General features: G+C 36.2%; 1 protein-coding gene across 7 annotated transcripts in view; it reads right to left on the bottom strand.

Moving 5' to 3' along the window:
• Positions 1-3,291: 3,291 nt before the first annotated feature.
• Positions 3,292-13,816, bottom strand: part of LOC131955234 (uncharacterized) — a 35,380-nt gene continuing 24,855 nt past the window's right edge. For 6 of the 7 annotated variants that reach the window (XM_059319608.1, XM_059319470.1, XM_059319299.1 and 3 more), the window contains exons 3-14: positions 12,882-13,014; positions 9,054-9,323; positions 8,369-8,581; positions 7,899-8,057; positions 7,689-7,751; positions 6,697-6,776; positions 6,323-6,456; positions 6,039-6,153; positions 5,834-5,953; positions 5,608-5,668; positions 5,344-5,465; positions 3,292-5,049 (exon numbers count right to left, since the gene is read on the bottom strand). In XM_059319608.1, coding sequence (XP_059175591.1) covers positions 4,927-5,049; positions 5,344-5,465; positions 5,608-5,668; positions 5,834-5,953; positions 6,039-6,153; positions 6,323-6,456; positions 6,697-6,776; positions 7,689-7,751; positions 7,899-8,057; positions 8,369-8,581; positions 9,054-9,323; positions 12,882-13,014 — 1,593 coding nt within the window. In that variant the 3' untranslated portion in view covers positions 3,292-4,926. The remainder of the gene's footprint in view (positions 5,050-5,343; positions 5,466-5,607; positions 5,669-5,833; positions 5,954-6,038; positions 6,154-6,322; positions 6,457-6,696; positions 6,777-7,688; positions 7,752-7,898; positions 8,058-8,368; positions 8,582-9,053; positions 9,324-12,881; positions 13,015-13,816) is intronic. The other variant, XM_059319761.1, reaches the window with a different exon arrangement.

Here is a 13,816-nt window from a genome sequence, read left to right as displayed (position 1 = left end):
AAACAGGCGGCTAAACAAAATAAAAGATAAACAGAAAAACGACAGATAAACAAATAGACAGACAGAATGATAAACAGATTAGACAATCTGAAGATAGATAAATAGACTTACGGACTGACAGATAGCTAAACAGGAAAAAAACGGACGCACGGAGAGATAAATATATATATCGACAGACAGGTAAACAGTAAGATAGACGTGTGAATAGGCCAATTGACAACAAACAGAAAGATCAACAGATACAAAGATAAACAAATGGACTGACGGACACATAAATAGATAGAAGGATAGACGAACAGATAGGCAGGTAGACAAGAATAGTCAAATAGACAGACTGACCAATAGATAGACAGATAAAGAAATGGACTGAGGGACATATAAACAGACAAAAGGACTGACATATAAAGAGACAGAAGAACGGGCATATAAACAGACAGAAGGACGAACGAACAGACAGAGACAGATGGACAGAAGGACGGATGAAAATACAACGACAGATAGACAAACGGACGAACAAACACACATAATTCTCCCGGGGTTCTTCCTCCTCTCCCACGAAAGCACGCCTCATTAGATAATTGTCTGAGCACAATTTTTCAAAGACCGGATGTCTAAGACGGTGAAAACATTGCCCCGAGCGTTAAGTTCTTACCTGAAGTAGCTGGTCTTCGGTGAGAGTTCTTCAAACTTTCTAGGTCAGCCCTTAGCTTTTACGAGCGTTTCTTAAAAATATCTCAGACCTTCACAAGTATTTAACAAATTAGAGTTTTAAAAAATAACCCAGTTCGGTTAATTAGCAGTGAGACAGGGGGATTCTTTGTGAGAAAAAAAAAAAAAAAAAAAACCAACCCCACCATGCAAACGAAAACGAAAGTTGAAAACAAAATTTTTGGTATATTGGTTTCAGTTACGTTTCGTGTTGTTTATGTTTTGGTGTTAAGGCGACATTTCCTGTTGACAGAGTTGTTGGCCTTGCCGATATTATGGTTCTGGTTTAGTGATGGAATCAATTAAAAGTCGGACTGATGCTTGAAGTATTGGAAAGAAACAACACAAACATTGACACAAGTGTTTTTCTCTCCCTCTATGTCAGTCAAATACTTCCCATACACGTAAGCACATACATTTTCTATATGGGGTCAGAATATTAGGGAAGATCATTAGATCAAGTTAGAACATACAGTTAGAATAGCTGGTCAGAACATTAGGTCAGAACATATGGTCAGAACTGAAAACAGAACATGTAGACAGAACATCAGGTCAGAACATTAGGTCAGAACATCAGGTTAGAACATGTAGTGAGAACATTTAGTAGAACACCAGGTCAGAACATCAGGTCAGAACATGTAGTGAGAACATTTAGTAGAACACCAGGTCAGAACATCAGGTTAGAACATGTAGTGAGAACATTTAGTAGAACACCTGGTCAGAACATCAGGTCAGAACATGTAGTGAGAACATTTAGTAGAACACCAGGTCAGAACATCAGGTCAGAACATGTAGTGAGAACATTTAGTAGAACACCAGGTCAGAACATCAGGTCAGAACATGTAGTGAGAACATTTAGTAGAACACCAGGTCAGAACATCAGGTCAGAACATGTAGTGAGAACATTTAGTAGAACACCAGGTCAGAACATCAGGTCAGAACATGTAGTGAGAACATTTAGTAGAACACCAGGTCAGAACATCAGATCAGAACATGTAGTGAGAACATTTAGTAGAACACCAGGTCAGAACATCAGATCAGAACATGTAGTGAGAACATTTAGTAGAACACCAGGTCAGAACATCAGGTCCGAACATCAGGTCAGAACATCAGGCCACAACATCAGGCCACAACATCAAATCAGAACATCAAATCAGAACATCAAATCAGAACATCAAATCAGAACATCAAATCAGAACATCAAATCAGAACATCAGGCCACAACATCAAATCAGAACATCAGGTCAGAACATCAGGTCAGAACATCAGGTCAGAACATCAGGTCAGAACATCAGGCCACAACATCAAATCAGAACATCAGGTCAGAACATCAGGTCAGAACATCAGGTCAGAACATCAGGTCAGAACATCAGGCCACAACATCAAATCAGAACATCAGGTCAGAACATCAGGTCAGAACATCAGGTCAGAACATCAGGTCAGAACATCAGGCCACAACATCAAATCAGAACATCAGGTCAGAACATCAGGTCAGAACATCAGGTCAGAACATCAGGTCAGAACATCAGGTCAGAACATCAGGCCACAACATCAAATCAGAACATCAGGTCAGAACATCAAATCAGAACATCAGGTCAGAACATCAGGTCAGAACATCAGGTCAGAACAGTAGTCGTGTTATCAAGCCAAAAACAAAACAAAAACCTTGATATTTTTAAGCAGTGAAAAAAGTTATACAAAAACCCCACTGAGAAATATGAATAGTTTTTTTTACATCATGCAACATTTGGTCAACATTCACATGATATGAAGATTATGTGTGGTACGTATTCAGTACTTGTGTAATTTACAATTTATATGTGCCTATGTACACTAGGTTAGAGAGGTCGTAAGATAAATTGTGAAGATGTCGCTTCTTGTATGTAACATGTTTTCTGTTTTTATTTTATTTACATGGATATCACATATGTATGTTGTATTATATTTTAAATGTATATTAAATATAATATTTAAAAGCTTCTATGCCTGTGAATGTTTTACTTGAAAATCAGTGAGAATGAGTCATCACTTTGAGTTGTTATTAATGTTGAAGTAAGTTTAAAATTTGCCAAAAATTTGTCCTATGAGATTACTTGAATGTTGGATCCACTTTCTTACTAAGGTGTTTTTGAGCAAAAGTTTATAAATAAAATAAAATGCTGATGCTTTAACACATTGTAATGTAACACCCCTCAAATGGGAAAGGACTGACTTTATGATTTGTTTACTGGGAAACAGCTTGTAACATACAGACTTACAAACACAACATATATATGTGAAATAAATATTACCATATACGTTTAGAGTAAATCATCATCTTGAGGACAATCAGGAGAGACCACTCATATCTAGCCCAAGAGGTTTAAATTCGAAAGTTACCAAGGGTTACAAATGCTGAAGTCAAACTGTAAATGAAGTGGTTATTTCCCTTGATCACTTATTTTGACCAAATTAAAAACTCAGTTGAAAATTAACATAATTAATTTGTTAAAAAATAAATAAAAAGCTTCAAATTATTTTAGAAACCACTCTTTCTTAATATACTAAAAACCGTTTGTAGCATATAAAAAACAAAGCTGCACATAATTTCCAACTTTTATTGGTATTGCCAACATTATATAAAAAATTTAAAAAAAGTTAAAAGTACTTTTAAAAATATTGCATTGAATTGGTAACTATACAGCAATGAAATGACTTGATAAGTCAGAAATCTCAATTTCCTCAAACTACACTTACATCAACTGACATCATCAGAAGTACAACATTATTTACAGACAATATTTATATATAAATAGGAAATATGTACATTTTTACAATTTTTAAACTACAACTCTTATATTACCTAAATTCTCATACATTCAATTCCAAAATTCATTTTTCTTGACAATTTTAACTCACATTTTAAAGAATTATTAAGTTATTTGAATTAATAGTATTAATATCAGAATTAAAAGCAAGCGAGTTTTATTGTATACACACACAGTGGTTAACAATATCAACATTTAAAACAGCGGGTGGATTGTTCCGTTCACATTTTTATTTAGAGGGCAGATGCATTCATTCACATGTTGAAGTGTACATGTGATTCAGTAACAGGCGTACAAATGGAAAAGTGTACACATATTTCAGTAACAGGGTTTATGTGTACAAATGGTAAGGTGTCCACATATTTCAGTAACAATGTTTAGGTGTACAAATGGTAAGGTGTAAAAAAAAAAAAAAAGCTGACAAAATGATTAGTCTTGCAATGACCAAGCTATAGTGACTATAGTGTTAGGGAGCACACAACTCATTCTGACCTTTCACCTCCCAGCTCTGGCAGAAAATACAATAATTATAAATATTATAATACTAAATGACAATGACTGACATTTCAATATAAAAATACACTGACTGACATTATGGCATCATGACATCAAATACAATGACTGACATCACATAATGAAATATTGTAATACATAGAGAATAAGTGACAACATATATGGAAGTCTAATACAGTAAAAGCTGTAGTTCAGTTATTTCTAAAAGTTACAGCATTTTTCTAATTGCACTTATTGAAGAAGTAAATAAAGCAATACTGATTCATACAATATTATTGTTATCTCCCCTCGTAAATTAAATAAAAATATAACATTTTTTATTTCTAGTTCTATGACATATAGTTATCTCCCCTCATCAGGAAGTAAAAAAAAATGTCTAAATACTAAAAACTAAAAAGTATACCACTATGATCCCAGCGAGTTATTTAATGTCTGAGTATATATACATATGTTACATAATCAGACTAAAAACAGTATTATAACACTTGTTCTTATTGTACAAGTAATTAGTCAAACAGCATGTAAAAATGACTAAAAGTTAGTAAAATCTAACTAGGCTTGTGGTATCCAACAACAACAAAAAACTTTGCCTTCTATACAAATGGTAACTATGTGATCAAACTTTTTGTTGTAAAATGTGATCTTAAAAAGTCAAACTGAAATTTTTAGCGAAAGAAATTTCTATCGAAAATTCTGACAGATTTGTTTGACCCAAATCTAAGACCAACTTATCTGACATATGTCTTATCAAATGTAAAAGCACCATGTAAGACATAAATGTCTGTCTGAAATGTCTGCCTGAGCCAGGCTGTCCATAGACAGGCTAGTAAGGCTGGCAGGATCAGTGAAAATATAAAAATAGCACCAGATCAGCTGACTGGTCTGACCAGAGGACAGTTCATACTTGGTCGTCAATGAAGCTTTTGAACCCACTTCTCTTTCTCACTGTTCTGGGTAAAGTTGGGGCATTATCAACTTTCTCATTGAGTGCAATCTGTTGCCTTTTTGACAGTGTACGGCTCTGAAAAAAAATTGTAAAATTAAAAAATGTAATTAATAAGTGATTTAAAAAATTAAATTTAAACAAATAGTTTTAAATTAAAATGTTCACTTTAAAAAAGTATTATGGTAGTTTAAAAGTTTAAAATAAAATGTTTTTTTTTTTAATTTGCCAAATCATAAGATAATTTGTTTATTACCAAAAAGTGATTAAACAGAAAATTTAAAAACTACGCAAAAATATTGAATATTAAATTTATTTTATTAAATTCGTAAAGTTACAAAATTTTTAAATCAAATATTTATAAAGTCCTACCATTGGTCGCTCTCGCTCCTGAAAGACTTTGGCTTTACTTTTCTTTTTAGAGTCAGGTTTCTCTTCATCGCTGTAACTTCCACTGTCTCTCTCCTGACAGTCTGGCATTGAAAGTTTTTTGGCTGTCAAGAAAAAAATTAAATGTTTACCAATACTTATAGACCTACTTACCAATACTTATAGACCTACTGTCAATAAAGTAAAATTTCACTAAAATATATACAAAATTTAGTTCACTGTAAATAGCACAAATAAGAATCTTACGTCGAGTATTGCTTCCTTCACTACTTTTGCTACTTCGATCACTTCTCGTACTTGGGGATTTCTATTTCAAAAATAGATTATATTCACATACACAAACATACTTTTATAAACAAAAAAACAATATCTAACTGTTACATTAAAAAACATTTCTCCCATAGAGAGAAATTATTCTGTTAAAATTTTTTTTCTATAAGCTAAAAAAACCAAAACAGAATTTTTTTTTTACCTTAACTGTCTTGTGTGCGGGATGATGATCACTGTCAAAGCTACTGGACTTCTTTATGAAACCTCTAAACATGTTTTTTAATTTGGAACCTGATTTTTGTTTTGGTTCCAGCCCGTAAATCTGGAATAAACAATGTTAAAACATCAGGATCTATTTGGGTTATATCGTGAGTTAAATTCTTCGACAGAATGTTAGAAATATTTACCTGATTCGGAGGTTCATAATTGCTGGACACCGACCACCTGTTCTCATCCACAGAGGGGTAAGCATGGCGTCCCCCTGGTGCTGATGCTGAGTAGATTTTAGCCAGGGTTTGCGTTCTGTAGCAATTAGAAAATTTCTTTCATAACACATTGGTGTGATATGAATCAAAAGTAATTGATAGTAGTATGGTTAGAATTAAAATCGACATCACTCTACAGTAAGTTTCAAGGAAAAATTATATTTCACTTTTAGGAGTAGAAAGTAGCGCCATATTTTTGTTCTCACCTGTCCGACTGGGCCAATGACTCCTGCTCTTTGGCCAACTCCGCAGCACTAATACCTAAAACCTTTTGCGCTTTCCTGGAGGTTCCACCTGGTGATCTTGAAACATCAAGTTCTGGTTCTGAACTCTCAGTTGGCTGTTGAGGAGAAAATAATTAAATTTTTGTTTGTTTGCTAAACAGTTTTTATCATCTCATCTTTTTCCTTTTTGCCCAGAACATACGGGGACTGCCACAGAAAGCTCTGCCCACTTGTGGTGGTCTCTGGCATTTTTCTTGGCAGTCCCCCTAAGTTAGTCGTCAAACAGTTGTAGCCAGCTGTGTATGACTACTACATGGTGTACTGTCTATAGAAAGTCTAAGGTCTTTAGTTTTTACCTCTGAAGTGTTGTTGGAAATGTCATCAGAGTCGTCACTTGGAATATCAAACACTTCGTCAGCAATTGGTGATTGAGGGGCTGAAAATATAACATATTTACATTGATTAAAATGAAACTAAAATCAAGAAAAAATGTCAGAGCAAAGAAATTTTTTAATGCAAATATGCAAATAAAAACAATTATTACAATGCTTTTTTTTAAATTTTTGTCTGACTTTTAAAGAATATATCAAAAATGCCAAAATTGAATAGTTATAACAACCAGTTTATTATTATTTCTTCATGAGTTAAACTATAACTTGGTTGAAATTAATAAAGTGTCAGAAAAAAAAAAAAATGACAATTTAAAAAAAATATTCTTCTAAACAAACAAAAAAGTAGGTCAACATGCAAAGTAAAATAAAAAAAAAATTAATATTGATAATTAATAACTAAAATGTTGAAAAAAGTAACAATTGTTGAAAAAGTTAGTTAAAAACTAAAGATTAATCATTAAACAAGAAATACTTTAAAACTTAACCTAATAACCAGAAATAATTAAAATTAACACATCCAGCCAATTTTACCCCTTCCAGTATATTTGAAAATAATAGCATCTTATAGGTTTGTAAAATGTACAGATGGCAGTAGTTTATGCCTAACTTAAAAATTAGAAAAAATAGTTTGGCTATAGGCCTAAATTTAATAGTAAATAAATTAAAGTTATTTGCTGAAACCTTAACAGCAAATCATCTAAGGCATTCATAAGATGATTTTATTTTAGTTGCTTTTGTAAAAACTCCTAAACAACATTCTAATCTAGAGTTAATGAAATTTTTCATTCTGCTTGGTCAGTAGTTATTCTACATACATTTTTACATTTCTTTCTAAATTTTAACATATGGATTTTTTATGTTATTAGGTTATCTAAGGCAGTTTAGAAAAGTTTAGAAAAATTTAGGAAACAAAACAAAAACTAAAAAGAAGAACCAACAGCCTGAAGCAAACTCACTGGTAGTGGAATAATGTTTTAGAACCAAAGGTGATTTGGATTTCTGTCTAAAACGCAATCTTTCTATATAGAAATATACAGGAAATAGTTTAAATTAAAAAAATTGTGAATTTTATTAAAAAAGGGAAAAATTTAGGGAAAGTTCCTAACAGAAAAGAAAAATGTGATCAGTGCTGTTTTAATATAAAAAAAAAATTTTCAAGCACCAACCTAAAAGTGGTGTTTTTAATCGAGCTCCCATTGCACTCATATCAATATATGATGTTTTGTTCCTCTTTTCATTGACGTAACCCATGCCTAGCGTGCAAGGTTTAGGGGGCAGAGTTGGTGGCTCTGGTTGCACATACAAGTTGTCACTGTCACTTATTACTATAAAAAAAGAGATCAGAATTTTTATAATAACAGAAAAAGGATTGCGGTTAAAAAATACTTTTAAAATTAAAAAGCAGGATCAGTATAAAAATATTTAATGAGAAAAATAGAAGAGCATAGTTAAACAACAAAATACAAACATTTCATCAAGCAAGGTAATTAATTAACCAAATATTCGACTTAGTAAAACCCAGCAATAATGAAAACAATTTTAATAACTCAGATGGGGTCTGAATAGTTGATAATATCAACAGGAGGTTCTTACACATTTGTTGATTTTAATTAGTGGGGTAAGATATGACCCTGACCTTTCTGATCATCAACAAACTGAAGCAGGTCCTGCTCTAGGCTTTTATAGCCCTTCCTGGCTGCTATGTCACGGGGTAGTTCCCCGTCTTTGTTGCGTGTTGTGGCGGCGGAGAACATGTCGGGGTAGTGCAGGAGTTGGGAGCAGAAGGTTCTCAAGTTGTAGTCAGCTGCAAAGTGTAGTAGGGTGGGGTACAGCGTCTTGGAATGTTCTTCTGAAATGGTGAAATCTGTACATTATAATACATTATGATGATACAATGTGGAGAGAAACCACAAAACTATCTTTAGTTACAAACCTGTCATAATGATACCCAAATGTCACAAACCTGTCATGATAATGCTACCTAAATGTCACAAATCAATTCACCAGTCAAAGTGCTATCACCCACCTGACATAATGCTACCCACCTGACCTAGTGCTACCCACCTGTATGAATGCTAACAAATGCTACCCACCTGACCTAGTGCTACCCATGTGACCTAATGCTACCCACCTGTACTAAAGCTACCCACCTGTCCTAATGCTACCCACCTGTCCTAATGCTACCCACCTGACCTAATGCTACCCACCTGTCCTACTGCTACCCACCTGACCCAATGCTACCCACCTGACCTAATGCTACCCACCTGTCCTACTGCTACCCACCTGTACTAATGCTACCCACGTGACCTAATGCTACCCACCTGTACTACTGATAGCCTGTTCTGTCGGGAACATCTCCTTGAAGGTCCGTGCAGACTCCAGCTGTTGCAGTCTGAAGGCCAGCACAGTGTCCACACTACCCACGTCACCAGGCTCCACCCCCAGGGCAGAGGCCAGCGTGAGGTACGGGTCAGAGAGCTGGTGCAGGATGGTGGCTAGGTGGTCAAGCTTGGTGGGTAGGTGGGCCACCCCCTTGCCTATACAGTTATCCTGGATCTCAACTCGGAAAGGAATATCGCCACTCAAAGCATCTGGAACAGAAGCACACGTTGAAAAATAAATTACATTTGTTAAGTAATCCTCCACTATAGACCCCCATCTACATCTGACATCTTCATCTAGGTCTAATTTTTTGAGTAATTTAATAGGCTACTCAAAAGACAGACCCCCTATCTAAAAAAATAAAGCATATTCCTAATCATTAAATGCAAATTCGGCATTGAGATAACGCATATTCTTTGAATAAGTATACAAAAAAAAAAATGTTTACATTGAAAAAGAATTGGAAAAGAATAGGTCGAAAATAAAGAAAAGTTAGAAACAAGACAGCATGGACAACTATGCTTTGTCAACAGCTTTGTTATTGTTTATTATTATAAATTCGGCCTTTTACTTTTTCTCTAAATAAAAATATTTGTACACTAAAGAAGCACTAATTTTAAAAAATAGTGGATTGGAAAAAAAAACGAGTCGGTATATTAATGTTATGAAAGTCGGTAATGGCTGACACAGTAAGTAAACTCGAGGTCAAAATCTGTTTATTTACTGGTTATGGCGACCTAGACCCCGACCCCTCAGCAGAATTTTCTCCAAGGATGTAAATTTAACAGCACATATTCCTGACCTAGAGCGCACAAACAAGTTTGGCCCGGCAAAGGAGGAAGTTTAATTTGTGAACCGACCGCAGACAGGGAAGCGTTGGACCGTATTACCTACCTCTGCTGTAAACACGTCAGGCGAAATAACCAAATAACCATCTTAATGAAGTGAGGCGCATATCGTATGTCGTTGAAGGGGGGGGGAGTTGAATGGTTGAAAAGAGGTTTTAGGGGTCCATTTAAAGCGTTTAGTTGTGTCTACCAGAGTTTCTTCCAATCGTCTCTTCGGGGGGAGGGGGGGCAAAGGTCCCCCCCCCCCCCGAAGAAAGTCTACTGCCCCCCGCCCCGAACGAAATGGAATTTATATAGAAAATAAATACTTTTATATACTGCTCCCCTCCCCCCCCCGAAAATTTCAAGTGCCCCCCCTCCCCCCAGGAGAAAAAAGTCAGGATAAAACACTGGTCTGTACTATGAATGAGAAGTCTTAGCTCATGTTAGGTACTCGAGCAAGCGTTTAGGACGGGGACAGTCGGTGCTATGGGTGGACAATCAGTGGTTTGGGTGATGAAAAAAAAAACATTGCTGAAAACACCAAGCCACTAAATACAATGGAATGTTTATTAGAAGAGCGGATACCCGGGTTTCCATCTACAAATGTCTATATGTTAAAAAAAAACACTTTTTTTTTGTTATTACTGCATGCTTTAAATGAGAATGGTAATGTTTTTGGAACCCAAGCCTCAATACACCCCCCCCCCCCTTGAAATACTGATCTATATCAGTCACCAACATAATATCACATACCCCCTACCAAGTCCAATGTTTAAATTTAAAAAAAAAATGGAGGTAAAGAATTTTATTCTCTTGGTATGTTAGTTTATTTATATGTCTGTAGGGGGGGGGGGGGAATGGAGGGGGGGGGGGAGGCACATCAATTATAACACACTTCTTCTTCTTCCTGGGTGGTTAGACAAGCGATGGCGACCGATAATTAATTACATTCCTGTACTGGTTAATTGCATTCTAATAGAGGTTCATCACAAGTACTAATTAAGTGGGCCAAGCACTTCTTGACCTAACCCCCCCCCCCCCACATCCCTGTAAGTTCAAACTCCATGTTAGAATGATGTGACATCAATAACCTTGATGACGTAAAGCAGTTCATAATTAGTGTCCATCTATGTGTCTATCTTTATGTCAGTCATGTCTCTATCTTTATGTCAGTGATGTGTCAATCTTTATGTCCGTGATGTGTCTATTTTTATGTCAGTGATGTGTCTATCTTTATGTTGTGTTTATCTTTATGTACGTTTTGTGTCTATCTTTATGTCAGTGATGTCTCTATCTTTATGCCAGTGATGTGTCTATCCAGATATTGACAAGACAGATACATCAAACACCAAATGGTGACCAATGATAAACATAACATACATAACATAGACGTGTTGACTAACGAAAATCATCAAACATCCAGATGTTGACAAGTCAGATACATCAAACACCCAACTCATGAGCTTAAAACCCACATCAACACGAACATAAAAGACCAATCAAAGGGCCACAACTGTGAGTAATGTAATTCAAGTTGTCTTCCCATGAGTCGAGCACGCACTCAGCTTGATCAAACACAGGTGACGTCATCGTTTGAATTCATTTTTTTATGACGTCACTAACATGAACCAAAATAGTACATGATTCTCACAAAAGTCGACTTCCACAAGGGTTAAGTTTGAAATAGGTAACACGCAAGCAAGGGCAAACAAGGACAGCAAATGATACAGAATAGCGTCCCTTATTATTTGTAGCTAAACACATTCTAGTCACATCTTCTTTACCGTACGCTGACGAAGTCAATGACTAGTTAATTGTTTGATGTGTCGACTCATTAAGATCCCTGCTACCATCATAACTGCATATTATCTACATTTATATTTTCCTTATCCCCCGTCATTACCCCATCATGTCAGTATCATGATGTTACCTTTTTTGATGGATGGCCAAACGTGACTGACCAGTGGTCAAACGTCGAAGGACGTCACGGTACTGACCGATATTTTTTTCTGGCCTTACGTCATGAGTGACACGTGACGTCAGGTGTGTGACGTCAGGGCCTGACCGCTGGGCTGATTGATGCTGGTGACACGAGCCATTCGTCATGGCCGGAAAATTCCGGTTGATGTCGGTGCATGGTGATGGAGGCACTCGACAAACCTCGATATTCAACTTGACAAGTTCAACGGTTCCTTAATTAAAGTCGTCATATGTCTCTCCTCCCCCCCCCCCCATGTATGCAGAAGGCAGCCTAGCTTTCCCCTGCATTTCTCCACGATAAAAAATGTTATGTAATATATAGATGCCACACAAGCAACATAACACAAAATGAATAACAAACAAACAAACAAACAAACAAACAAACAAACAAACAAACAAACAAATGAAGGATGAGATAACATTAAGGTAATATTGTGTGAGTCACTGAGATTTTAATGGCAGGCAGATAATTATGCCAGGAAAAAATCGTGGCATATCACATGAGCTCGTTTTAAATTAGTAGCGTTTAATTAAGGTCAAGGGTCGTAAGCCAAAGTTTATGTTGTTAAATTCCAAAGTTTAGCGGTTGCGTCTAGACAGCAATTGACAGAGAACAGATATGGACAGCTAAGGACAGCGGGTAGTTTATGGTCAGCGAACAGCTTAAGATAGCGGACTGCTAATGACAGCAGACATCTATAGACAGCGGACAGCTTCGGACAGCGGGTAGTTTATGGTCAGCGAACAGCTTAAGAAAGCGGACAGCTAACGACAGCAGACAGCTATGGCCATCGGACAACTTCGGACAGCGGGTAGTTATGGTCAGCGAACAGTTTAAGAAAGCGGACAGCTAACGACAGCAGACAGCTATGCACAGCGCGCAGCTTCGGACGGCTGTGTCTAATGTAGCGTTAACCTGGGGTCCGGGGATCGAAACTCAGCCACACAATCACTCACCCGGCACTGTGAAGGTGTAGAGCGGACCACTGACGCAGGACAGCTGGATGGTCACTGGCTGGTCAGTCAACAGAATGACCTTGACATCCTCTTCAGCTGGCAGCGCGAGCATGACATACAGGTCACGCTCAGTCTGGGGAGAAAAAAAATTCCAGGTTAAAAAATATCAGGCACTGGATTTGAAGATACACCGGCATTTGATGGACTACGGTCAAATTGAGTTGTGAAGGGCAACAGACAAAATGATATTCAACTATCCTGTATAGAATATCATATGAAACGGCCATATGATGACCAAATTTGAATGATATATTTTGCCCGTTGATTCGGTGTTTCTAAATTTGGTGACCAACAATTTGGTGACTCGAAACAGGCTAGATCTAAGATATGAGACAAATCTAAGACTTAAAGACATTAAGACATTGGCGACAAAAGTATATTGGTACATTTGTAAAAGTATATATTTCCTTTATAGATTCTGTTAAAGAACAATTTACGTTATTTTTTGCAAACAAAAATTACTTTTTTTGTAATGTGCTTTGAAAAGGAGTTACTATTCCAGTAACTTTTATACAACAATCTTTGTTTGAATTTCTATAATAAAGGTGATGGATTAATAATGAGGGCTAGGCTAGATTTTAATGAGGGGTAGAGCTAAAGAAAGGTGTTTGACAATACTCTCTGACAAGCGCCAAAGAAAGGTGTTTGTGATTACCTCTGACAAGAGCTAAAGAAAGGTGTTTGTGATTACCTGACAAGAGCTAAAGAAAGGTGTTTGTGATTACCTCTGACAAGAGCTAAAGAAAGGTGTTTGTGATTACCTGACAAGAGCTAAAGAAAGGTGTTTGTGATTACCTCTGACAAGAGCTAAAGAAAGGTGTTTGTGATTACCTGACAAGAGCTAAAGAAAGGTGTTTGTGATTACCTCTGACAAG

Source organism: Physella acuta, unplaced genomic scaffold (genome assembly GCF_028476545.2).
Source record: "Physella acuta isolate Inbredline_101_S28 unplaced genomic scaffold, ASM2847654v3 ptg000008l, whole genome shotgun sequence".
Lineage (NCBI taxonomy): Eukaryota > Metazoa > Mollusca > Gastropoda > Physidae > Physella > Physella acuta.
The sequence above is the reverse complement of the archived record's forward strand: the minus strand, read 5'-3'. Positions and strand labels throughout refer to the sequence as shown.